The sequence below is a fragment of the Cnephaeus nilssonii genome (assembly GCF_951640355.1).
Source record: "Cnephaeus nilssonii genome assembly, chromosome: 7".
NCBI lineage: Eukaryota > Metazoa > Chordata > Mammalia > Chiroptera > Vespertilionidae > Cnephaeus > Cnephaeus nilssonii.
This window is the reverse complement of record NC_137078.1, coordinates 58,001,987-58,027,472: the sequence shown is the minus strand read 5'-3', so window position 1 is coordinate 58,027,472 and position 25,486 is coordinate 58,001,987. Positions and strand designations below refer to the sequence as shown.

The 25,486-nt window shown below is 38.1% G+C and overlaps 1 protein-coding gene across 6 annotated transcripts in view; it reads left to right on the top strand.

The window, feature by feature from the left end:
- RAVER2 (ribonucleoprotein, PTB binding 2) overlaps nt 1-25,486 on the top strand; it is an 86,579-nt gene that overhangs the window by 25,287 nt on the left and 35,806 nt on the right. For 3 of the 6 annotated variants that reach the window (XR_013813782.1, XM_079777012.1, XM_079777016.1), the window contains exons 3-7: nt 3,502-3,971; nt 7,531-7,722; nt 14,791-14,917; nt 22,694-22,779; nt 25,329-25,433. Coding sequence is in view for 5 of the 6 variants with exons in the window: in XM_079777012.1 (XP_079633138.1) it covers nt 3,502-3,971; nt 7,531-7,722; nt 14,791-14,917; nt 22,694-22,779; nt 25,329-25,433 (980 nt within the window). In the remaining variant the exon portion in view is untranslated. The remainder of the gene's footprint in view (nt 1-3,501; nt 3,972-7,530; nt 7,723-14,790; nt 14,918-22,693; nt 22,780-25,328; nt 25,434-25,486) is intronic. The other 3 variants (XM_079777015.1, XM_079777013.1, XM_079777014.1) reach the window with 3 other exon arrangements.

The following is a 25,486-nucleotide window of genomic DNA, read 5'->3' as shown; positions in this document are numbered from 1 at the left end:
TTTATTAAACTGGACTTGTTGAATAAACTGTATGATTTGACCTTAGTGGGCAAATTGGGAAATTTGCTTAACTTTTCTGGGTATTAGTTTTATATCTGTAATATTAAAAGATTATACTAGATTAGTCCCATTATATGATATGTAAATGTCTAAAACGTCTCTTTTTTTAGTTGATGAACAGTAAGGGAAATTATGGAGGATGATATAACCACTGTGTACACATCCATTCCCAAATTAGCAAATGTTTATAAAAATATTTTTTAAATGTTAAAAAAATTTTGTCATATATATATATATATATATACTATATATATGTATTAGAACCCTAATGTAGATCTATTGAATAAAAATCTCTGGTAGTGTGGTCAGAATTCTGCGGGGTTTTTTTCTGACTTTAAAAATTTGAAAATAGGAACGTTATAGATAAAAATGAAATCCAGTGTCTACTTGTCTCTGATTTCATTCCTTCCTTCCCTTCTTCCCTGGGGGAGAAGCATTTATGAATTTGGTACATACCTTCTACACCTGGCTGTTACATTGTGGCAGTCATGAGAGCTGTTCACAGATCCTTACTCTTTTTCTTCTGGGCATGAGGTGAGATAGTTCTCTGTCTCAAGTGGACATGTGATTTGCTTTTTGGTGAATGAGTGCGAATGGAAATGACTGTATCCCTTCTAGGTGGAAGGTTTTAGAGCCAGCCTGTAGTTCACTGCTCACCCTCTCCCTGTAAGAGGTTGAGGAAGATTGCAGCACTTCTTCCAGCTTAGCTCCCAGGGTGACTGTGAGGAGCAAACCCTCCTTCCTTCCTTCCAGTGTGGGATATGCAGCATCAACAACAACAAAATCCCTTTTATTTTGTTAAGCCATTGAGATTGTGGAGCTATTTGTTACCATAATACTGTGACTAATACCTGTAACTTTATTATATGTATAATTAACAGTGTTGTTCTCGGTGTTTTTAAAAACTTTACATAAATGGTATTATATATGTGTCATTTAGTTACTTGCTTTTTTTTTAAAAACTCAACCTTGGTTTCAGATCTTTCCATGTTGATACATATAGCTCTAGTTCATTCATTTAAACTACTATATATTATTCTATCTTATGAATTTATCACCATTGATCAATCTATTCATTACTGGTAGGCATTTAGAAGCTTTAACTTTCCAGTATTTCAAATATGGTGCAATGAATATCCTTATTTTTGTCTTCTAATATACGTTGCAACTATTTCTCCACAAGTAAATTACTGGGTCATATGTTATGTACAATTTCATTGTTACTAAATATTGGCAAAGGGATTAGTGGTAACAATCTTCACAGCTCACACAGGGCCAGGAATAGTGCTATTCCCATCCTTATAATTCATGGTGCATTGGGAGGAGTATTCAGAAGGGTCTTGTCTCAAGAGTCAAGAAAATCAACTCTAGTCTTACCTAACAAAATTTAAAACTGAGACCCGAAAAGATCAAACTGTTTCCTAGTAACTCAACTACACCCTAGAAATAAAACTTAAGAATATTTATAGAAAGACAAAAACATCCAGCACCCAACTAGGTAACATTTATAGTGTCTGGCATGAAATAAAAAGTTACCAAACATAGTAAAGGAGCAGGAAAATACAACCCATAATAAGGACAAAAATCAATCAAAATGACTTAGAATTTAAACAAAAGAATTAATGAAAATGGAAAACAGTTTTTACAACAATGTTCCATCTGTACAAGAAATTATAGTAAAGATCGAATATGTTTAGTGGAGATATGGAAGATATTGAAAAATACCAAATCAGATTCCTAGAGATGAAAACTACAATGTTGGAGTTTTTTTTTAAAAAAAATACAGTAGGTGGGATTAACAGCAGAATAGATGTTGCAGAAGAAAAGATTACTGAATCTGAATTGATAGAGGTAAGAACTCTCTAAAATGAAAAAGAGAGCGAGAAGAAGAAACATGAACCAAGTACCAGCGAGCTGTTGGACAACTTCAAAAGTCCTTAATAGTGGAGTGATTGAAGTCTCTGAAAGGGGATTTTTGCGGGAGGGTGCATCATATTTTTAACTTGAGTTACTGGTCATGGTATTATTTTAGTGGGGGTGTCAGCATTAAAGAATACAATGAAACAGAAAATATTTGAGTGCTTTGCATAGGGTAATAGTATTACTTCCTGATACTTTTGTTTCAGAAATATATATGTACTAGAAGCCCGGTGCACGAAATTCGTGCACGGCGGGGGGTTGTCCCTCAGCCCAGCCTGTACCCTCTCCAATCTGGGACTCCTGGAGGGATGTCCGACTGCCCGTTTAGGCCCGATCCTGGTGGGATCGGACCTAAACGGGCAGTCGGACATCCCTCTCACAATCCAGGACTGCTGGCTCCCAACTGCTTGCCTGCCTGCCTTCCTGATTGCCCCTAACCGCTTCTGCCTGCCAGCCTGATCACCCCCTAACCACTCCGCTGCCAGCCTGGTTGATGCTTAACTGCTCCCCTGCCAGCCTGTTTGCCCCCAACTTCCCTCCTCTGCCAGCCTGGTCACCCCTAACTGCCCTCTCCTGCAGGGTTGCTCACCTCCAACTGCCCTCCCTTGCAAGCCTGGTCCCTCTCAACTGCCCTCCCTTGCAGGCCTGGTCCCTCACAACTGCCCTCCCTTGCAGGCCGGGTGCCTCCCAACTGCCCTCTCCTGCTGGCCATCTTGTAGTGGCCATCTTGTGTCCACATGGGGGCAGGATCTTTGACCACATGGGGGCAGCTATATTGTGTGTTGCAGTGATGATCAATCTGTATATTACTCTTTTATTAGATAGGATAGAGGCTTGGTGCACGGGTGGGGGCCAGCTGGTTTGCCCTGAAGGGTGTCACAGATAAGGGTGGGTGTTCCCTTGGGGTGTGGGGCGGCCTGAGCAAGGGGCCTGTGGTGGTTTGCAGGCCGGCCACGCCCCCTGGCAACCCAAGTGGAGGCCCTGGTATCTGGAATTTATTTTCCTTCTACAATTGAAACTTTGTAGCCTGGGGCGGCAGCCATTTCTGTGGCAGTTAATTCACCTTCTACAATTGAAATTTTGTAGCCTTAAGCGGGTGAGCCCGGCCAGGGTGTGCGGAAAGCTTTGCTTCCCCTGTTGCTGCCAGCAACCCTGGCCTGCTCTCTCAAGCTCCATTCTGCCGCCATTTGTTTGAATTTGTTTACCTTCTATAATTGAAACTTTGTAGCTTGAGTGGAGGCTTAGGCCTGCAACGGCTATGGAAAGCTTGGCTTGCTCTGTTACCTGGGAAACCTTGCTCTCTGTGGCTATAGCCATCTTGGATGTGGGTTAATTTGCATACTCGCCCTGATTGGCTGGTGGGCGTGGCTTATGTAGCGGAGTGATGGTTAATTTGCATATTACCATTTTATTAGAGGATGTGTGTACTGTCACAGACACAAAATGTATTTCTTACTGTTAGTCATAGTCACAAAAGTTTGAAAACATAGGCTTAGAAAACTCATTTATTTTATCTTCCAGCATTTGTTACCTTATTGAATGGGGAACAAGCCCAGAATGCAATTCAGATGTTTCATCAATATTCTTTTCGAGGAAAAGACTTAATAGTCCAGCTCCAGCCAACAGATGCTTTGCTGTGTATCACCAACTTGCCCACTTCTTTTACATTAGAAGAGTTTGAAGAACTTGTTCGTGCGTATGGAAACATTGAGAGATGTTTTCTGGTCTACAGTGAAGTCACTGGCCATTCCAAAGGCTATGGATTTGTGGAATACATGAAAAAGGACTTTGCTGCAAAGGCTAGATTGGAGCTATTGGGCAAACAGTTGGGGGCATCAGCTCTCTTTGCACAATGGATGGATGTTAATCTATTGGCCGCAGAGCTCATTCATTCTAAGTGCCTTTGTATAGATAAACTCCCTACTGACTACAGAGATTCTGAGGAGCTGTTGCAATTTTTCTCCAGTACCCATAAACCTGTGTTTTGCCAGGTATGTATCCTTAAGATATCATTAGAAACATTTTTAAATATCTGTTTTGTATCTATTCTGCATGCACTCACAAATTTATTATACCTATGTGAATATCACGATGGATAATCTAATTCTACTTTAGTCTATAATGAAGATTTTAATGTCATTGTAAATTTTAAATCAATTCCTTTGGTTGATGGGCAAACTATACTGTTATATAGTTAAGTATGTATTAGCAAATCCATCACTTATTCACCTCATGTCATCCGTTCATTACACCATTCATCCATTGATTCATTCCCTCATCCAAATGTTATTTATCACCTTCTCTATGCCAGATACTATATTGCTAAATGTCAGAAATATAGATAATAGAAAGATACTCTTTCAATACCTCACAATTTTGTAGAAGAGACTGACAAGTAATCTAATCATTGTAAATCCTGTATGAAAAGTGATATAATGGAAGCTAGAAAAGTATAATGAGGTTTAAAGAGAACATATAATTTTGTCTTAATGGGGTCATGGTAAGTGAGCCATTTAGAAAAGATCCTGAAAACTGACAACTACTGGTAAAATTTTCAAGCCCTTTATCATAATAAAATTAAATATGTTAGACTAAATAGAAAAAAATGCATGCTATATATAACTTCTTTCCTTACACATGTAAGATAGCAGCTGGTGAACTTTTCCCTTCTTTTCTTATTTCTCCCTTTTTCTTTAGTCATATATTTGTTGAGTCTCTATAATTGCAGTAGGAACTTTAGAGTCTGTTATTGTATAATCATATATATGCATAAATACGTCCTATCTAATAAAGAGGGAATATGCTAATTGCTGTCACACCCTCACAAGATGGCAGTGCCCACAGCCAATAAAGAGGGAATATGCTAATTGACTGCCATGTCCTCACAAAATAGCGGCGCCCAGAGCCACAAGATGGCAGCACCCAGTCCCCTCAGCCCCTCTGGGGGATGGCAGGCGCTGTGCACCTCATCCAGCCAGAGTCCCCCAGTCCCCTCAGCCCACCTCATCCAGCCTCAGTCCCCCAGTCCCCTCAGCCCTGCCTCATCCAGCCAGAGTCCCCCAGTCCTCTCAGCCCTGCCTTATCCAGCCAGAGTCCCCCAGTCCCCTCAGCCCAGCCTCATCCAGCCGGAGTCCCTCAGACCCCTCCGCCCCACAGGGGAAGGCAGTTGGGGATGATCATGCCAGCAGGGGAGCAGTTAGGCATCAATCAGGCCGGCAGGGGAGTGGTTAGGGGGCTATCAGGCAGGCAGGCAAGTGGTTTGGAGCTAGCAGTCCCGGATTGTGAGAGGGATGTCCGACTGCAGTCCCAGATTGGAGAGGGTGCAGGCTAGGCTGAGGGACACCCCCCCTCCGTGCACGAATTTCGTGCACCGGGCCTCTAGTATATACATAATACATATGTATATATACATATATATGATTCATGCTACCATCTTACTTAAATTTCTAATCCCCCAATCCCAATATAATAAACGGCAAAGAAAGCACCCCAAGAGCTTTATAAAATTTTGTGACAAATTTTTAATTAAATCTCTGACCAGTTATGAAAAGTTGTCTTATCGATTTACTAATCTTGATACTAAGAATTGTATAGTAATATCCTGTGGCCATACATAATTCTTTGTAGCTTAAGTTGAGGCCTTTGATACAAATGAGAGGGAAAAGCCATTTATCACAAAATGCATTTGAGTTCTGAATCCCAGAGTCAAAGGGACCTGAGAGGTTATCTAGTCTAGCTTGCCATCTTGTAGAAAACCATTTGTTATAATATTTGTGCATGACCACTTAGCTTCTGTCAAAATGTTTCAAGATAATGGAAAATTAACTAGATCACAAGTCAGACCATTTGTATATTTGAGTGGCTCTCATATTGAACTGAATTATTCTCCTCTAAAACTACCTATGCCATGGACTTGGGTGATTTTTGTCTTTGGAAAGATTTAAAATGGTATAATTTATGTAGGCATGACGGTTATCATAATAAACCAGGAATAGTACAAAATGTTAGAGATTAATAAAAACAACTTTTTGATACTTTTATCAGTGGATCTGTTAAATTCAAGCTCTTTTGTGTGGTAGGTTGACACGGACTATATTGAAGACACAGTCTCTTACCTTGTAATCAAATGAGACCAAAGAGACTAATGGCTTTTACAGATCTGATTTTGAGATCTGGTTTGGATTGTAAGAGGAATGGGGTTGTGGGAGAAATGTTTGGAAGAGGTAGACTTTTTTTCCCTTTCTCCCATGTGACTAGGAAACATTTTTACAGAGAAGAAAACATAAGCGGACAATTTTAAAAGGAAGGAAGAGCCCTGGCCAGTATTGCTTGCTCAGTTGTTAGTGTTGGCCCGAGCACCGATGGGTTGTGGGTTTGATTTCCAGTCAAGGGCACATACCTGGGTTGCAGCAATGATCCTGGCCCTGGTCTCGGTATGTTCAGGAGGCAACCAATCACTGTATCTCTCTCACATTGTTGTTTCTCTCTCTGTCTCTATCTCTTTCTCTCTCTCCTGCCCTTCTGTCCCCACCCTCCACCTCCCTTCTACTCTCTCTAAAAATCAATGGGAAAAAATTAAAAAGGAAGGGAGAATATGAAGGAAAAATAAAAATTTTGTGTACTATGCAAGAAAGTAGAAGTTAAGCTTCAAAAATAAGAGAAAATAAACTAGAAATTATTTAATTGTAATATGAACTTATGAGGTGCCAAATCCACATAGAAGTGTGGTTCATGTGTCTTCACAAAGACATACCCAGCCGAATTTTATCTCGTTGATTACTTTCTCGTGTGAATGTGTTGAAGATAATTCAGAAAAGTTAAAACTTAGAAACTTTTTAGTATCATATTTTGCTCTTATTTTTGCTCTTTGTACCAGTCTTTACAGATCCAGGACTTTAATATCTTCCTTTACACTCTTACAGGTGGGTGACTGGAAACAAATTAAGTTCTGCATTTTAGGAGTCTTATTTAGGGCCCATTCAGAAGTAAAGATTATATGTTGCATATGTTATTTTTAATAAATCTGGGGCACAGTTTTTGCAAATAAGGTTTGTTTTGGTATACTTGACCAAATTTCTGGGATTTGCCTAAAATATTGAAATAAAAGTTGAATGTGGTTCCTCCTACTTTTCTTCTCTTGATGGTACAAACTTTATTTTACATAGATATGTAGTTCAGTAATTGTTTTAGTATGTTTCATTATTTATGTATCTGGTGAATTTATTTACAGGAGGTTTATATTACTGTGTCCTCATATTTTCTTATAAATTATCAGTTGTATACATTTCTTAATACATAGGGGATATTATCATTTGGGCTTTAACTTGTAAAATTAGAAAATCAAAGAATTCAAAAGAAATGACAGAATCTTTGTTTATTATCCTGTCTTCCAGAAGTACTGCATCTAATCAACTAGTAATTTTTTTTTGAAAGAACACACTTTCTCACCAGTATCATGCTCTGATACATTTGTTCTTGAATTTGAAAACCATAGGATTTGAATTCTAACTAAATGATAGAATTCCCTTTTAATAAAACGTGTTACGTCAGCTTGCACAGGATGAAGGTAGTTACGTTGGTGGCTTTGCAGTGGTTGAATATGACACTGCAGAGCATGCTGAGGAGGTTCAGCAAGCCGCTGACGGCATGACCATCAAGGGTTGCAAAGTGCAAGTTTCCTTCTGCGCCCCAGGAGCCCCCGGGCGAAGTACGTTAGCCGCGTTGATAGCAGCTCAACGCGTGGTAAGTTTGTTGTTCTTTATTAACACATTAAAAAATCTAACATTTTAAAAATCTATCCAGACTACCACTGATTGGACCTTTATTATCTTTCTGCTCTATAAAGATACTCCTTTTAAAAAATTGGTGAATGGAATCTGTGTAATCAAGCCAAGGGTCATTACAAAAGAAGAAATTGTTTTGTCAAGTGTATTCATCTTAGGACATTTTTTTAAGGCGTATAATTCATTCAGCAAATATTTGAGTTCCTGTTCTGCTCTAAATTTTTAGTATAACGTGCCTTTCTTTTTTCCAAAGTGTTCATAAGTATCCAGAGTACAAATAGTAGAAGCTGTGTGCGTCCTGTTTGCTCACACAGCACATTGTAGCTACCTCTGTTGTAACTGTCTCCTTACTCTCCCTCTGCTTCTGCAGTTGAAGTTCCATGCAGATAGACTTCCTCCTTCACAGTTTTTTAAAATACATTTTATTGATTTCAGAGAGGAAGGGAGAGGGGGGAAGAGAGAAAGAAACATCAATGATGAGAAATCATTGATCAACTGCCTCCTGCATGCCCCCTACTTGGAATCGAGCCCAAAACCCGGGCATGTGCTCTGACCAGGAATCTAACCGTGACCTCCTGGTGCATAGGTCGATACTCAACCACTGAGCCACACTGGCCGGGCCACAGTTGTTGTTTTTTTAAAATATATTTTTATTGATTTCAGAGAGGAAGGGAGAGAGAGAGAGAAACATCAATGATGAGAGAGAGTCATTGATTGGCTGCCTCCCGGACATCCTCCCACTGGGGATTGGGAATCGAACTATGACCTCCTGGTTCATAGGTCTGATATTCAACCACTGATCTATACCAGCTGGGCCTTCACAGTTTTTACTCCTAGCACTTAGCATAGTAAATGTTTGTTGACTGAATGAAGGAATACACTTTCTAGGTGAAGGGATCCGGGAAAACGTCATGACAAAGGTAATATTTGAGTGTGACATTAAAGCATGAGTTTGAAATGTGTTGATAGGGGTGGAAGGTAGGATTGCCAGATAAATACAGCTTTTGTGTGAGATACTTATATTAAAAATTTATTCATTGTTTATCTGAAACCCAGATTTAACTGGGCATGCTATATTTTTACTTGCTAAATCTGGCAACCCTAAGGAGGGAGAGAGGGTGGTCAAATTCTAGGTGAAACAAACCTTTCGAGCAGTAGTATGAATTGAATTTGCCTGCTTGAAGAGTGGTAAGAGGTCTACTGGACTGAGTGAATAAAGAGATGTGTGGTGAAATGGTTGGTTGATGTCAAATCAGGCAGCACTATTGAGCACTCAAAGTATTTAGATTGCATTTGATGAGCAGTGGGGAATTTATAAAGTATATACATAAGGTAGTGACAGGAGCAGAGTTAAGCCATCAACAGATGACTCTGAAAGTGGTTCGTAGATGAACTGGAGAGAGGATGTTAGGGGAGGGAGGAACAGTTAGGAGATTGTTGTTAGTCTCACATCTCGTTCCCTCATCTTCTTATTCTTGACCTCACCTCTGGTCCCGACCCCTTCTCCCCTTTTCCTTAGTTTGTGCTTCCTCTTTTAGGTTCTTCTGTCATTTTCACATTCTCCTCTGCATAATTCATCACTCCAGCCATGCTTTCACTATCGGTTTCATTGCCTTTGGTTAAATTGTCTCTGTTGAACCTAAGAGATACCTACTTCTGTGCTGTGTCTTCTTGGAGAAAAACAACTAGATGTCTTGATGCCTCTACAAATGTATGACATTTACTAGCATAGCTGGTCCTACTGCACAACTTCAGCTCATCTCTCATCAGCGGCGCCTTTCCATTTTCCACAGCAGCTGCCTCAAACCTGCTTTCTATCAGGTGATCATGGCTTTTATTTTAGAAGTCTCAGGGTCATGTGTTGGACTCGTTCTTTCAACTTTTCTCATACTCCCCCTGCAAATGTGCCCCACTTTTTTTCCCCACTTCTTTTTCTCTTCAGTAACGTTCATTCCACAGTTGCTTATTGGGCACTTGCTCCATGCCAGGCACTATGAGCTGTGTTTAGTGAACAGAGCAGACAGTCCCTGCTCTCCTGGAGGAGGGGCTGCGCTTCCTCCTGCCACAGCAGGGGCTCATGCCCTGTCCCCTGCCCTCAAGGGTCTTGATCCTCGTCATTCTACTTATTTTCACTTGTGGCTCCACTAGCTCCATCCCATCTGCTCACATCTTTTCCTTTAACATTTTTTTTTATCCAGATACTGGCCTTCATCTTATTTTCCTTCCCAGTCGGAGCGTCTGGAGCAGGTAGCCCCCCTCACTGTCACCATTTCTACATTTCCCATTTCCCTCTCAGCCCAGTGCAGTGCAGTTTCACCTCCACTATTCAAGTGAATTTGTTCTCAGGGAGATTAACAGGGGTTTCTTAATATTCGGGCCTCATAGGTACTTTTTAGTCATCATTGCTTGGACTCTGCAATACTTAAAACCCTCTGCGACCTTGAATTCTGCTATACCCGTGTTTTCCTAACTGCTCCTCCCCTCGCTCTGTCTTTTTCTCTCAGGGTCAGGGTCAGTAGACATCTGTATTTGACCTTCTCATAGTTTTTCCTTTTAAATACTCCAATGGCTTTAGTTATTGCCAGGCAATTATTACTTTTAAGCATATATATTTTGGACCAAATTACTCTTAGAACTAAATCTATATTTCCAGATGATGATTAGACATCCCACTTTTAAGTTACATAAATACTTCAGTTTCAACATTTCTCTTCCCAAACACCTGTTTTTCTCCGGGACTTGATGTTTGGTGCTTTGTAATATCTACATATGGCATTAGTTCATCCAAAACTAAAACTATCTGAACCAAAAATTTAGTTAATCATGATTGGTCTCCCTCATCTACTCCCCAGATAAAAATGTTAAAAATGTTAGCAAATTCTTCCAGTTGCACTTCCTATCTCTTAATCCTTGAGACTTGTTAGTGTCTTTGTTACTTTACTCAGGATCTCATCTTTTCTCACCTTGATGGTTAGAATAATGCCTGCATGAGCACCATGTAATTCTTCTGTCCATATGATCCTTCCTCTACAGTGCCACAAGAGTGGTCTTTCTCACCCTCAAGTCCGATTGTGTCCTTCTCTTGCTTAATATTCTTTAATGATGCATAAGCTCAAATTCCTGAGCCCTGGCTGGGTACTCAGTTGGTTAGAGCTTTGTCCCAATACACCAATGTGGCAGGTCCCATCCCTGGTCAGGGCGCATACAAGAATCAACCAATTAATGCATAAAGAAGTGGAACAACAAATCGATGTTTCTCTCTTTCACTTTTTCCACCCCCTCCCTCCCTCCCTCTCTCTCACTAAAAATCAATCAATAAAAAATGTAAATAAAAATTTAAAACAAATTATATCAATGATCGTGAGAAACTTAAATTTTTCTCTCAAAAGTAATGTATTACATTGATATTTTCTATAGCTTCTTCATACATATCCTTTAACAAGTTTTCTGAGATTTAAAAAATATCATAATAGGTACTGAATTTTATCAGAGTAGTTCCACAACTATTGAAATAACATGTGATTTCTCCCTAAATTTAGTAATGTGCTGAATCACATTGATAGATTTTCTAATGTTAAACCATCCTTGTGCTATAAACCTTAGTTGATAATTATTTTTTTCCAATGCATTGATTAGATAATATTTAATTTGGTATATATGCAAATATGCTCATAAGTGAAAAATGCTTAAAAGTTTTTGAATCATCCTTACTTAATTTTGGAATCAATAGAACACTGATCTCATTTACTGATTTAAATATTTTTTCTCCTCCCTGTTTCTATTTATGGATAAACTTGTATAAAATATGGTTATCTATTGTTTGAAAGTTTAACAAGTCTAATCTATGAGAATATGTAGACCTAGTCTTTGAGCCTCTTCTAGAGGGAAATTATTGATTACCACTTAAGTTACTTCTATGAATATTTAGATATTTTATTATTTCCTTTCTTTGCCATATTTGGCATTTGATTCCATTCTACAAGCTTATCCATTTTGTCTAAGTTTTCAAACTTATTGCAACAGTTTTTTCTAATAATTTATTATTTTTAAAATTTGTCGTGTCTATCTCTTTGTTTTTGTTGTGCATTTTATTTACTTGCATTTTATTTTTTATTCATGATAAGTCTTGTAAGAGATTTCTCTGTTTCATCTCTTCAAAGAAACAGCTCTTGTTTTGTTCATTATTTCTGTCTTTTGAATATTTCTGCCCTTGTCTTTATAATATTTTTGTTTCTTTTTTGGGTTGACTCTTTCCCGTCCATTTTTATTGATATCAATGCTGAGTGCCTTTGTTTTCAATCTAGATGTTTTCTGATGAATGAATTTAAAGCAAGTTTCCTTTTAAATAACTGTGCATCATAAATTTTAGATTATTAATGTCTCAAATTTTTATGAGTTCCTTTTAAACTAAAAGCTTAATTAGTTGTTGTTTTTTTCAGTTTATAGCCACTTAGGAATTTTTAAAAGCTATTCTTCTGATATAAATTTCTAACTTCGTTGCATTGTGGTCAGAGAATGTAGTCTCTGACCACAATGCAACGAAGTTAGATTTGGGGGAAAGGGATATCGTGGTTTCTTTTGTGGCTTGGTGCATTGTTGATTTTTGAGACTGTGCCATGTATACCCCAAAACAATGTGTCCTTTATGTTTGTGGGTTATAAAGATATATTTACACACCTGTGTGCTTATAAGTATTAGTTTGAGCTTATTGTTACTCAGATCTTCCATATCTTTAATTATTTTTTTGCCTGTTTGTCAGTGTCTGAGAGGAATGTATTAGAAGTTATGATATGCTAGAGGCCCGGTGCATGAAATTCGTGCATGGGTAGGGTCCCTAGGCCTGGCCCGCAATCAGGGCCGGTCGGGGCCTTCAGCTGCCAGCCAGGCCCTTCCTTCTGGCTGCTGGCCGGGGCCTTCCTTTGTTCCACACCACCCCCTGGTAGTCAGCGCACGTCATAGCAAGCGATCGAACTCCCAGTCTCCCGGTCAAACTCCTGAGGGGACACTTTGCATATTAGCCATAGATAGATAGATAGATAGATAGATAGATAGATAGATAGATAGTTGTTGATTTTTCTTTCTCCTTATTCTGTCAGTCATGTTCCATACATTTGTTTTGTTTTGTTTTTATGGTCCTGGCTTTGTATGCAAGATTGAAATTAACACGTTAAATGCCAAGCCTGTTTTGTCTTCCTTTCCATTTCAGTCACCGGTGACTGACATGGCGCTTAACGTGTTAATGATGATATTGCATACCTTAATTTCCATCCATTATGCAATATCGCCTTGTGTTTATTGCTTCTCGGTTTTCATTTTCAGAGAATAAAACTTTTGAAAATTTGTATGGCTGTGAATATTCTTATTTTTTCACATATTTAAGAAATAACTTGGCTGGATATAAAAATATTGATTTAAATTTCTTTTCCTGAAGCACTTTGAAAATATTAATTTGTTGCCTTCTTGAATCCAGGGCTATTGCTTTGAGAGAGAAGATATTAATCTACTTCTTGTTTCTTGGAAATATCTTCTTCCTTACAGAAAGCTTTTAGCATTTTTATTTTGACTTTAATGTTCTTAACTTTCACATCAAAAAATGTGACTAGATGTGTTTTCTTCTTATATATCTTACTAGCGTACCTAATGGCTGCCAGCTGCCGGCTGGGGCCTCTCTCCCTTATCCTGGCTGGCCCTGCCCCCTGGCCGAACTCCTGGTCAAAGGGACAATTTGCATACTGCACTTTTATTATATAGGATTTGGAACACCATGCACCCCCTTTCATCTGTGATCTTTAATTTTTTTTAATAATGGGAAATTTTCAGCCATTATATCTTCAAAGATTTCCTTCTTTGTTTTCTCCTTCAGGGATTTCTGTTTTATGTAGGTGGGCACTTCCAGCCTCTTCATTGCCTTGTGTGTTGCTTTTGTTTTGTTTCCATTTTCCATTCCCATGGTTTGTCTTACTTGTTTTCATTTTCCCCCTTTTTTACCCTTTGCTGATGTCTTTGGAAACATTCTTTGAACTGCTCTTTCAGGTCACTATTTTGTTTTTCAGTCACATGTATTCTATTTAACCTGTTTACCTATCTGTTACAGCACAGGTCAGAGGTTAAGGATAATGCTGTATGAGTTTCTTTGTTATCCTCATCTATATAATAGGGTTTGTAATACCAACCCTGTAGAGTTGTTTTGCAGGATTTAGTGATATAATCCATGTAAAATACTTAGAATAATGACAAGTATATAGCAAGCGAGGGCTGCTTTTTTTTTTTTTTACAGTCATGTTTTTCATACCCAGTATTTCTTATTGGTTATTCTTTGTAACTACTTGTCCTCGCTTCATGTTGCCAATTAAAATCTGTTATGCTTTTAAGTGTTTGAAGAGGGATTCCAGCTGTCATTGTCAGTTCTCCATTTTTTGATGGCTAACAGTTTTCCTTTTGTAACACAATACCAATATCCTTATCTATCAGGCTGGCTTTTAAAACAAAAAACAATTTCATGTTATGTAAACAATTTCAATTACATATATGTAAGGCCAGTCCATCTTTTTTTCCCTTACTAGAGGATTAAGTAAGGAAATCAAGACCTTTATAAAGAACATGTTGTTATGTAAAGCAACCCACATTATTACACTTTTGATCAACATTATAGTGAAGCTCTTCTGTGGTATCAGAACATTCATATTTTGTCAACAAGTTATCTTCCTGTTATAAATTCAGATCTCCTTGGCATCTTTCTACTTGTAAAGAGATTTATCTTACTAAATTGTTAGTCTTCTTAAAGCTAATTTGTATTTAACTGAGATATTCCGTGAGGATTTTAGTATGAGCTGTGTAGTAGAGTGTAACATAATTATGAACTCTGGTTGAATGTATACAACAAATGTATAATACAAAGCAAATTGTGCTTATCACAAAATATTATCAGATGAATGAGAATTTCTGGAAGAAGACCTTTAAAATGTAATCTTTTATACTTTTATACTTATCCTTGTTCTAATGTTTCCTATTTCTGTATTCATTGAAGATGCACAGTAATCAGAAGGGCTTACTTCCAGAGCCAAATCCTGTACAAATTATGAAGAGTTTAAACAATCCTGCCATGTTACAGGTTCTTCTACAACCCCAACTCTGCGGGCGAGCTGTTAAACCAGGTAAGCACCGTGTGCTGATTAAATTTAGAATGATGGCATGAAGTTAATTGTGCTGTTTTACATGAAAAAAAAACACATTTAAATTAGTCCAGAAATAATTAATTTTCTAGGACTTTTCAATGAATTTTAATTAATGATCTGAGGTGATAATATGTTTTGGCTCTTTTTGGTGGATACAGTCTGCTTATGTGTTCCTAATTTTTTTTAACCATTAACAAATGTTAAAGATTAAATCTTCAGATTAGCTCCCAGTTGACATGAATTTATAGACCAGATATTAATATACTACATTGTTATCAACTATATCAATAAAGGATATGATATTCTTCTTTGTAATATTTCTAGCATAATTACTTTATTGAGAAGTATTAAAGGTCTATTTCCTCTTTGAGCTTTATTTTTGTGAAATTGTTTCATTTTGTAGAAAATGACAAAAAAACATTATTTTCCAAGCAATATGGAAATCTTAAATCATTATCATATACATGAAATATCTACTAGTACTTATTTAGTATTCTTTCTCTGATAAGAGCTTGCTTACCTTCTGAAATGAACAACTACATACACAAATGTGTATTTGAGCAGTTTGAGGGAGTGAATTCCTATATTCAACACTAATTTTTAGAGTAAAATATTTAGAGAAAATATGTTTATTCAGTTTTAACCCTTCACTGGTCTTACACCAACTAGTGGACTGCAGTTCATTTCTAGCACTGACTACCCAGAGTTCACCTAAACCCTGTAAGTTAAGGGCTTAATCCCCAACACATCTGCCCCAAATTTCACATTCCAGCCACAAATTCAGGGGTCCCCAGGCCCTGCACTTCTGACCAAGTGACTATAAATTTGGGTGTTCCGGGAGAACCAAGATGGCGGCAAAGTTAAACAACTAAACTGCCGCCTCGCACAACAATTTCAAAAATACAACTAAAAGATAAAACGTCTACCACCCAGAACCACAGGAAAGCTGGCTGAGTGAATGATTCACAACTAAGAAGGAAAGAAAAAGGAGCACAAATGCTGAAAAGCTGAGGTACGGAGGCGCGAGAATCAGGCTGGTGGTGGGTGACTGGGCGCGCGGCTTTTTTTCAACCCCAAGGGAGACAAGCTCCCGATAACTCTGAAATCCAATTTCTGGGGACACGCGGGGAACCCAGACACCTACAGGGAGAAGCTGGACTCTCAGCCATCGGGTTGGAAAGTGAGAGTGACTTTTTTGCAGAGGTGTGCCCAGCAATCATTGTTTACTGTGCTGGAGCACGGGATGCAGGGACTTGGAAACGCGGAAAGGCAGAGATGGCTGACGGCAGCCATCACCGTTTGCCACGCCCTAGCCTAGTGACGCCCTGAGACCCCGCCCCACCCTGAGACCCCACCCTGCCCTGAGACCCCACCCTGCACATTCTACAAACCCGCCCAGGCTCCACACAGCGGCTTTTGCATATAAATGGCCTGTTCTGTGGAAGCTTAACCAAATAAACTGCAGCTCCAGTCAGACTGCTCCAAAACCGCCAAACCCCAAGCAAGGAGGAGAAAACTGTAGTTCTTGCTGTAGCGCCTGCTGGGTGACCTCAGACAGTAGCTGACCTGCACCCCATTGGAGATCCAGAAGTGAGTGTATCTAGTGGTCTGTGTGCGACGACACCAGATTTCAACTACTCGCATAAGGGACACATTCAAGAGGCAGACTCAGTGAGCACCAAAGCCCTACTGGAAAAGTCCTGCCCCATAAACGTGTCTCCAGCACAGCAATTCTTCCGTTATAGACACAGCGGGTCCTCACAGCCAATTGGCCTGGAGATCAGTTCCTCCCAGTGACACCAACAACAATCAAGACTTAACTACAACAAGGCTATACACACAGTCCACAAAGGGGTGCACCAAGAGTGTTCACCTCAGGTAACTGGGAGGCTGACCCGTTGAACCAATAGGACACCTAGTACACAAAGCTACCCTACCAATGCAGGGAAGCAGTGAAAATGAGGAGGCAAGGAAACAGATCACAAACAGAAGAAATGGAGGAGAACAAATGAATGGACATAGAGTTCAAAACCACGGTTATAAGGTTTTTCAAGAATTGCATGGAAAAGGCCGATAAATTTAATGAGACCCTCGAGGATATGAAAAAGGACCAACTAGAAATTAAATATACATTGACGGAAATTAAAAATATTATATAGAAACCCAACAGCAGACTAGAGGAACGCAAGAATCAAGTCAAAGATTTGGAATCAAAGAGGCAAAGGACACTCCTCCAGAGAAGCAAGAAGAGAAGAGAATTCAGAAAGTTGAAGATAGTGTAAGAAGCCTCTGGGACAACTTCAGGTGTACCAACATCAGAATTATGGGGGTGCCAGAAGAAGAGAGAGAGCAAGACACTGAAAACCTATTTGAAGAAATAATAACCGAAAACTTCCCCCACCTGGTGAAATAAATAGACTTACAAGTCCAGGAAGTGCACAGAACCCCAAGCAAAAGGAATCCAAAGAGGACCATACCAAGACACATCATAATTAAAATGCCAAGGGCAAAAGACAAAGAGAGAATCTTACAAGCAGCAAGAGAAAAACAGTTACTTACAAGGGAGCACCCATACGATTATCAGCTGATTTCTCAACAGAAACTATGCAGGCCAGACAGGAGTGGCAAGAAATATTCAAAGTGATGAATAGCAAGAAACTACAACCAAGTCTACTCTACCCAGCAAAGTTATCATTCAGAATTGAAGGGCAGATAAAGAGCTTCACAGATAAGAAAAAGCTAAAGGAGTTCATCACCACCAAACCAGTATTATATGAAATGCTGAAAGGTATTCTTTAAAAAGAGAAAAAAGAAGAAAAAAGTAAAGATAAAAATTATGAACAACAAATATCTATCAACAAGTCAATCTAAAAGTCAAGTGAATTAAAAATATGAGGAACAGAATAAACTGGTGAACATAATAGAATCAGGAGCATAGAATTGGAATGGATTGATAATTCTCAGGGGGAAAGGGGTGTCTGTATGGGGGATATGGGAAGAGACTGGACAAAAATCGTACACCTATGGATAAGGACAGTGGGGGGGAGGTAAGGGCAGAAGGGGGGGGTGGGAACCGGGTGGAGGGGAGATATGGGGGTAAAAAAGGGGAAACAATTGTAATAATCTGAATAATAAAGATTTATTAAATATAAAAAAATAATAAAAAATAAAGGCCATTTCCTAATAAAAATAAATAAATAAATAAATTTGGGTGTTCCTATGACCCCTCAGGTTTGATAAATTGCTAGAACAACTCACAGAACTTATGATTACAGTTTTGTTATCAAGGATATAACTCAGGAACAGCCAAATGAAGAGACACCTAGGGCTAGGTGTGGGAAGGTCTTGAATACAGCTTTCATGGAATCAGGGCACATTACTCTCCCAGCACTTCAGTCTATTCACCAACCAGGGATCTCTGCTGAACTAAATACGACGTCCAGGGTTTTTATTGGGGTTTCATTTGTAGGTAGGTGTATTTGGCCATCTTATTGAACTCAATCCTCTCTGGAGGTCAGGAGGTCTGGCTGATATCACATGGCTAAAGACCCAGACCTCTCATCACTGGTTGGTCTTTTTGGTATGACCAGCCCCTATTCTGAAACTATTTAGGGGCCCACCTAGAGTTACCTCATTAGCATAACACAGATACTCTTGTCATTGGGAACATTCCAAAGATTGAATTTTTCTCTCAAGAACCAGGCATGAGGACCATTTAATTCTTCATTATACAAAAACTAGTGGTCCCTCAGCCCGGCCTGCACCCTCTCCAATCTGGGACCCCTCGGAGGATCCCCGCTGTGGGATCGGGCCTAAACCGGCAGTCAGACATGCTTTCACAATCCGGGACCACTGGCTTCTAACCGCTCACCTGCCTGCCTGCCTGATCGCCCCTAACCATTCTGCCTGCTGGCCTGATCTCCCCCAACAGCACCGCCCTTCTGGCCTGATCACCCCTAACTGCCCCCTCCCCGCCTGCCTGATTGCCCCCAACTGCCACGCCCCCGCCAGCCTGATTGCCCCCAACTGCCCCCCCCCACCAGCCTGATCGACCCCAACTGCCCCCCCCTCCCGCCGGCCTGCTCACCCCCAACTGCCCCTCCTGCTGGCCTGATCGCCCCCAACTGCACCCCCTGCTGGCCTGATAACCCCCAACTACCCTCCCCTCATGGCCTGATTGCCCCTAACAGCCTCTGCCTCGGCCCCGCCACCATGGCTTTGTCCGGAAGGACATCCAGAAGGTCTCCTGGAAGGTCTCCCGGTCTAATTAGCATATTACCCTTTTTTTAGTATAGATATTCATGTTAAGTACTTCATATTCTCATCAACTATTTATGTGTAAGCAGCAGCTTTAGAGGTTTTCTGGCTCCGTCTATTATGCAGTCTTCTGCAATTTTAATGGTATAGATATATCCTTGTTATGTCTTGGCTAATTGAAGCCTAAGAAGCTCACTATTTCCCAAGGCAGCCTATTCCCTGGTTTGACAAATTTAATTACTAGAAGGCTTTTCTTTATATTAGATGGTAATTCCCACATCCTTTAGTCACTTATTCTAGTTCTCCCTCTGAAGAAACACAGAATAAATCCATTTTTCCATAAGATAAGCCTTCTACTATTTGAAGACAAGTAACATGAAATCTTAGTCATCTTTGTTTTTTTTCCTGTCTTCTATTCTCCAGACCAATGGTCTCCTTTTATATATTTACTTTTGGATTATGGACCCCTATCAGTGAAAGAAATTTTGAACAGAGCCCCAATATATACAGTATATATATCACATACATGTCAAATATAGAAATGCACTCTTGTCAACCCATATAGAAAGACATCTTAAACTTAATAATTTAATTTTTAAGAAGAAAGTAATTATAAGTAACGGTTCTAATATTTTCTTTTTACACCTCTTATGCCTCTTTGGAGACTACAATTCTATATTTGACTTTCCACAACATGTCAGGGTATGCTCTCTAGATGCCCTCTGCAAGTAGGTAAAGCCCCGAGTTTCTGGGTTGTCCTGAAATGTGTACACAGACGTGGACACGTCCTATAGATGAGATCTGATCAGCGCAAAGGGCAGTGATCATTGAATTTCTGTTACTGCATTCCGAGACTATGTTAGTGTTCAAAGAAGTGTGTCACCCTCTTGGGTCTTTTAGAAAGTATTGTTCACACCTTTGGACTCTGGGTTATTTTTAGTAACTCCTCTCTAACATTATTTTGTTTTTGTTTTTAATCTAAGAATATATTTTCTACTCTCCTCACATGGATATATGGGCATATGAGATTATGCTTCTTTATTTTAGCTGTACTTTTACAGTTTTAACTAAGATATTTTAACATTACACTGATAGAGAAATTATTTCACCAAGCATGGTGAAATAATAATTCTTTGTGTAGAGTGGCAAGGGAAGAGGATTAAATCTACCTCACTTAAAAACATTGCCAGACTAATGGAGAATGTATGAAAAGCTTCTTGGTATTCAGGAAAGACAAAGCATCTTGTGTCAGTGTATTATATTTTTCTTTTACAGTTGCTACTTCTTGTGTCATTTTTAACAAATCTGCCGAATTCAAGGTCCATGTTTTCTTCAAGAAGTTCTATAATTTTATCTCTTACCTTTAGATCTATTATCCATTTTGAGTTAATTTTTGCTTATGGTGTGAGGTAAAAGTCCAGGTTAATTTTCTTTACAGTTGTTCCAACATCATTTGTTTAAAAAGATTATCCTTTTCCACTGAATTTTTTTATACCTTTTTCAAAAACCAATTGACTCTGTATCTGTGTCTCTACCTCTGGACTCTGTATTCTATTGTATTGATCTAAATGTCTTCTTTATACCAATAATACTTTGTCTTGATAAATGTAGCTTTATAATAAGCCCCAAAATCAGTTAAAGTAAGTCCTCCAACTTTATTCTTCTTTTTCCATTTCTTTTGTCTATTTGAGATTCTTTGCATTTACATATAAATTTTAGAACCAGCCTGTCAATTTCTAAGAAAAATTATCTGCTGGAATTTGATTGATACTGAGTTGAATGGGCAGAATTGACAGATTTGAAGCCAAGTCATAAATATGGTATATATCTCTGAATTTATTTAGCTCTTCTTTCATTTCTATCAGAAATATTTTGTTTTCAGGGTACAAATCTTACACATATTTTGTCAGATTTTTCCATAGGATTTTATAGTTTTTTCTATTATTTTAAATAAGATTGCTTTTTAAACTTCAATTTTCTATTGCTTGTTGCCAGCATATGCAAGTTCAGTTGATTTTGTATATTTATCTTGTATCCTGCAACCTTATTATTTCTAGTATGTTTTTTTTCTAAGGATTTTCTATGTAGACAATCATGTCATCTACAGATTAACATAGTTTTACTTCTTTCTTTCTAATATCTATACCTTTTTTTCCCCTTGTTTTAATGGAATAGGTAGAAATTTCAGCATAATTTGTGCATTCAACTGGTGAGAGTAGACATTCTTGTCTTGTTCCTCATCTTACAAAGAAAGCATTCTTGTTTTATTATTAGGTATTATGTAAGGTATTGTGTGTGTTTTTCCCCACAGGTTTTGTTTTCCAAGCTGAAAACTCCATTTTATTCCTCTGTTGCTGAGAAATTATATCATGATAATTGCTGGAATTTACCCATTTCTTTTTTCCGCTAATTGAAATAATGTCTGGGGTTGAGTGTTGCTGTTGTTGTCTATTGACGTGATGAATTACATTGACTGATTTTTTTAAATATTAAACCAACCTTTCATTCCTAGGGTAAACCTCACTTGGTCATGTTGTATTATAATCCTTTGTGCATATTGTTGGTGGGAGGGTGGGCTGCTCTCTACATGGGGGAAGGGAGGGTTGTTAAGCTATAGCTTCCTGGTGAAGCAAACAGGCTCAGTGTCTCAGCCCATTAGGTTTAGCAATGTCCAATTCCTCTTGCTTTATTCTTATTAATATTTAGCTAACTATGGTAACAATAGTGCTGCTCAGATCTCTTATATCTTTACTAATTTTCTGCTAACTTACTCTAATAGTTCCGTGGTCAGCAAACTGCGGCTCTTTGGCCCCTTGAGTATGGCTCTTCCACAAAATACCACGGCGTGGGCGAGTCTATTTTGAAGAAGTGGCGTTAGAAGAAGTTTAAGTTTAAAAAATTTGGCTCTCAAAAGACATTTCAATTGTTGTACTGTTGATATTTGGCTCTGTTGACTAATGAGTTTGCCGACCACAGTATTAGTAAATATTGGTAAATATTACATTATGTAAATATTTTTATGTAATATTAAATATTAATATTATTGGTAAATATTACATTATGTAAATATTTTTATGTATATATATTTTCTTCACAATTGTACTGTATAGTTTTCAAAGACAGGTTTGTATTAAGTCATTGCCTCCCACTCCTTGCCAAAATACCCCCAAACCTAACAAAAACACTGAGCAAATAACATGGATTCAACTAGGAGCATACTTGTTAAAAGATGGAATTGGTTTTGCACTAAAGCACTAGAGAAGAGAAAGGGTAGGTTTGGTGATTTACCATTATGACAGAAGGTGTGGGGATTCTAAATATCACATGGAAAGAATCCTGTCCTTTTTGTGAATGGCAAGGTCAGTATATAAATGAACCTCCAATTAATTTGTTAAAAGTTTAAAGAAATATTCATTTATCCTTTTTGAAGTTTGTTTTATTTATTTTTAAATTCCATGTATATCATAAAGTTAAATTTTTACTTTTATTTTCTTAAAGCAGTTCTTGGAACACCTCACAGCTTGCCACATCTGATGAATCCATCCATCTCCCCTGCATTTTTACATTTGAATAAAGCACATCAGGTATATAAACGGCATTGAATATTGAAACATCAAAAATTTGTAGTGAATATTTTGTTTGTTCTTAACGAGTAAAGTTCTCAAGTTAAAAGAGTATTTAAAAAATACTTATTCATAAGTATAAGTACGTAAAAACATAATTTAGCCATGGCTGGTGTTGGTCAGTGGTTAAAATGTTGACCCATGCATTGAAGGGTTGAGGGTTCAAATCCCGGTCAAGGACACATTCCTGGGTTGTGGGCTTGCTCTCTGCCCCCCAGTCAAGCAACCAATTGATGTGTCTCTCTCACACTTCCTTCCTCTCTCACTTATTCTCTTCCCTCTTTCCATTCCTCCTTTCCACTTGCTCTGAAAAACAATGGAAAAAAATATCCTCAGGTGAGGATTAAAAACAATAAATACAAAAACATAATGAGACCATCAGATCAAATTAAGCTAATCAAAGCAACATAGTTATATATTTATTGATTCCTATTTATAAGGCATTAAGGAAGGGTATATTTTGTGTGGTACATTTTCTGTAACTAAATCAGTACAGTCATTCATTGATTAACAATAGGAATATGTTCTAAGAAATGCATAGTTAGGCGTTTTCATCATGTATGAACTCACCTGTGTTGGTACACCTGTATTGGGCATTGGCAGGAATGGAAATTGCTTGGGTGAATCAGTGAGTGAGTGGTGAAGGCCGAGGACATTACTGTACACTAGCATAGTCTTTACAAACACTGTACACTCAGGCTACATTAAATTTATAAAAATTATTTTTCTTCAATAATAAGTAAATCTTTTTTTTTGCTTTCATGTTAACATAAGCTATATGTTAACATAAAATTTAATATTTTAATTTGTTAGAGAATAGTAAGTAAATCTTAACTTACTTTAACTTTTTTACTTTATAAGCTTAAATTTTTTTAACTTTTCAACTCTTATAAAAACATTTAGCTTAAAACACACATTATACATTTATACAAAAATACTTCCTCTCTTTATATTGTTATTCTCTAAGCTATTTTTTATTTTAAAATTTTATTATTTTTACTTAAAAAATTTTTTTTTGTTAAAAACTAAGACACAAACACACATTCGCTCAGGATCACCAGATCACTGCCTTTCACCTCCACATCTTTCCCCACTGGAAAGTCTTAGGGCGTGGAGCTGTGATCTCCTACCACTGGCATATGTTTGGTCCATCATTGACCAGCATGTTATGTGGTGCATGACTGCAGCTCAAAACAAGTCCTCGTATGTGGTCTGAACTCAAAAGAGTATTTACAGAAAGAGAAACAATAAATGAATGGACAATAACTCTTATTCTTAAATTTTAATTGATGTTATAAAAATAACTCATATATTAGAGTAAAAATTAGTTTTACCTTTTTCAGATAAGTATTTTAAAATGTGTTTGTATATATAACTATAATACTGGAGATGAACATTAATTTCTGGTAGCGTTGAGGCTGCATCTATATAGGAGCCCAGTTACAAATCAAACCTAATACATAACAGGTGATTGTAGATTGGGTGAGTGAATGTCCGGTCCCACACCTGGCTTTTTAAGGGAAAGGCCTATCTTTTACTTATTTTTCATTCTTAGAATCTAACCTAGGACCTTGTACATTATAGGGCCTTTGTTCAATAATTTACTCAACATGTTTTAATGAGAATGTACTAGATGCTCTGCTGATCATTGAGGCTACAGTATTGAACACACGTTCATCGCCCCTGTTCTTACAAAATTTCAACAAATAGAGAAAAAAAAACTTAAATAATTTATTACAATAAGGTGTGAAGAGTGATACAAGAAGGGTATTCAGAGAATAGACAATATTCTCTTTATTTTAGAATAAAAATCAAAATGCTTGATTTTGCCTTTAAGGCCTGTCCAAGCTGGGCTCCCCTGCCTGCCATGCTCAGGGCATCGCTGTCTCAGCTACAGTGGCCTGCTTCGGTCCTCAGAGGGCCTTGTTCCCTTCTCCTTAGGGCTTGGCTCCTGCTGTTCCTTCTGCCTGGAATGCTCTCCACTGCAGCATCATACCCCGATTTCGCCTACTTACTCTCCGCAGCCTTCTAATCTCTGCGCAATAGTTAGTTCCTCAGGAAAACCTTTGAACTTAACAATCTCACTCAATTCCTCACTGTCTGTTCTCATAGGTCCTTGTATTTTCCCTTCATGTGCTCATTACCATTTGTATTTATGTTTTTATAATTAGTTAATGCCTTATTTCTTCAGGGAACAATAAGATCCATGAGGGCAGATCGTAGTGTTGTATTTCTCACTGTGTAGCACAGTGACTGACACATGGAAAGTGCTCAGTAAGCCTTCGCTGAATGATTAAATTAATGAATAAATTATTGAATGATGCTGACATTAAAGTCACATCTTGTATATCATTACAAGAGTTAATTGCTGTTGCCTGCAGTTACAATGTGAGATACAAAGAAGCTGTTGCATTTGCTCAGATCAGCTAGAGAATTGAACCATATGAATTAGGTTATACACACGCAGCTTTTAAAAATTAAACTAACTTAATGTTTTACATTTTTCACAGAGCTCAATTATGGGTAATACTTCTAATTTATTCCTTCAGAATCTCTCCCATGTATCACTGGCACAGCAACAATTAATGAAGTTTGAGAATATTCATACTAATAATGTAAGTATGGAATTATTTTTTCTTTGGAATGAGTTCTTTTTTTTTTTTTTTTC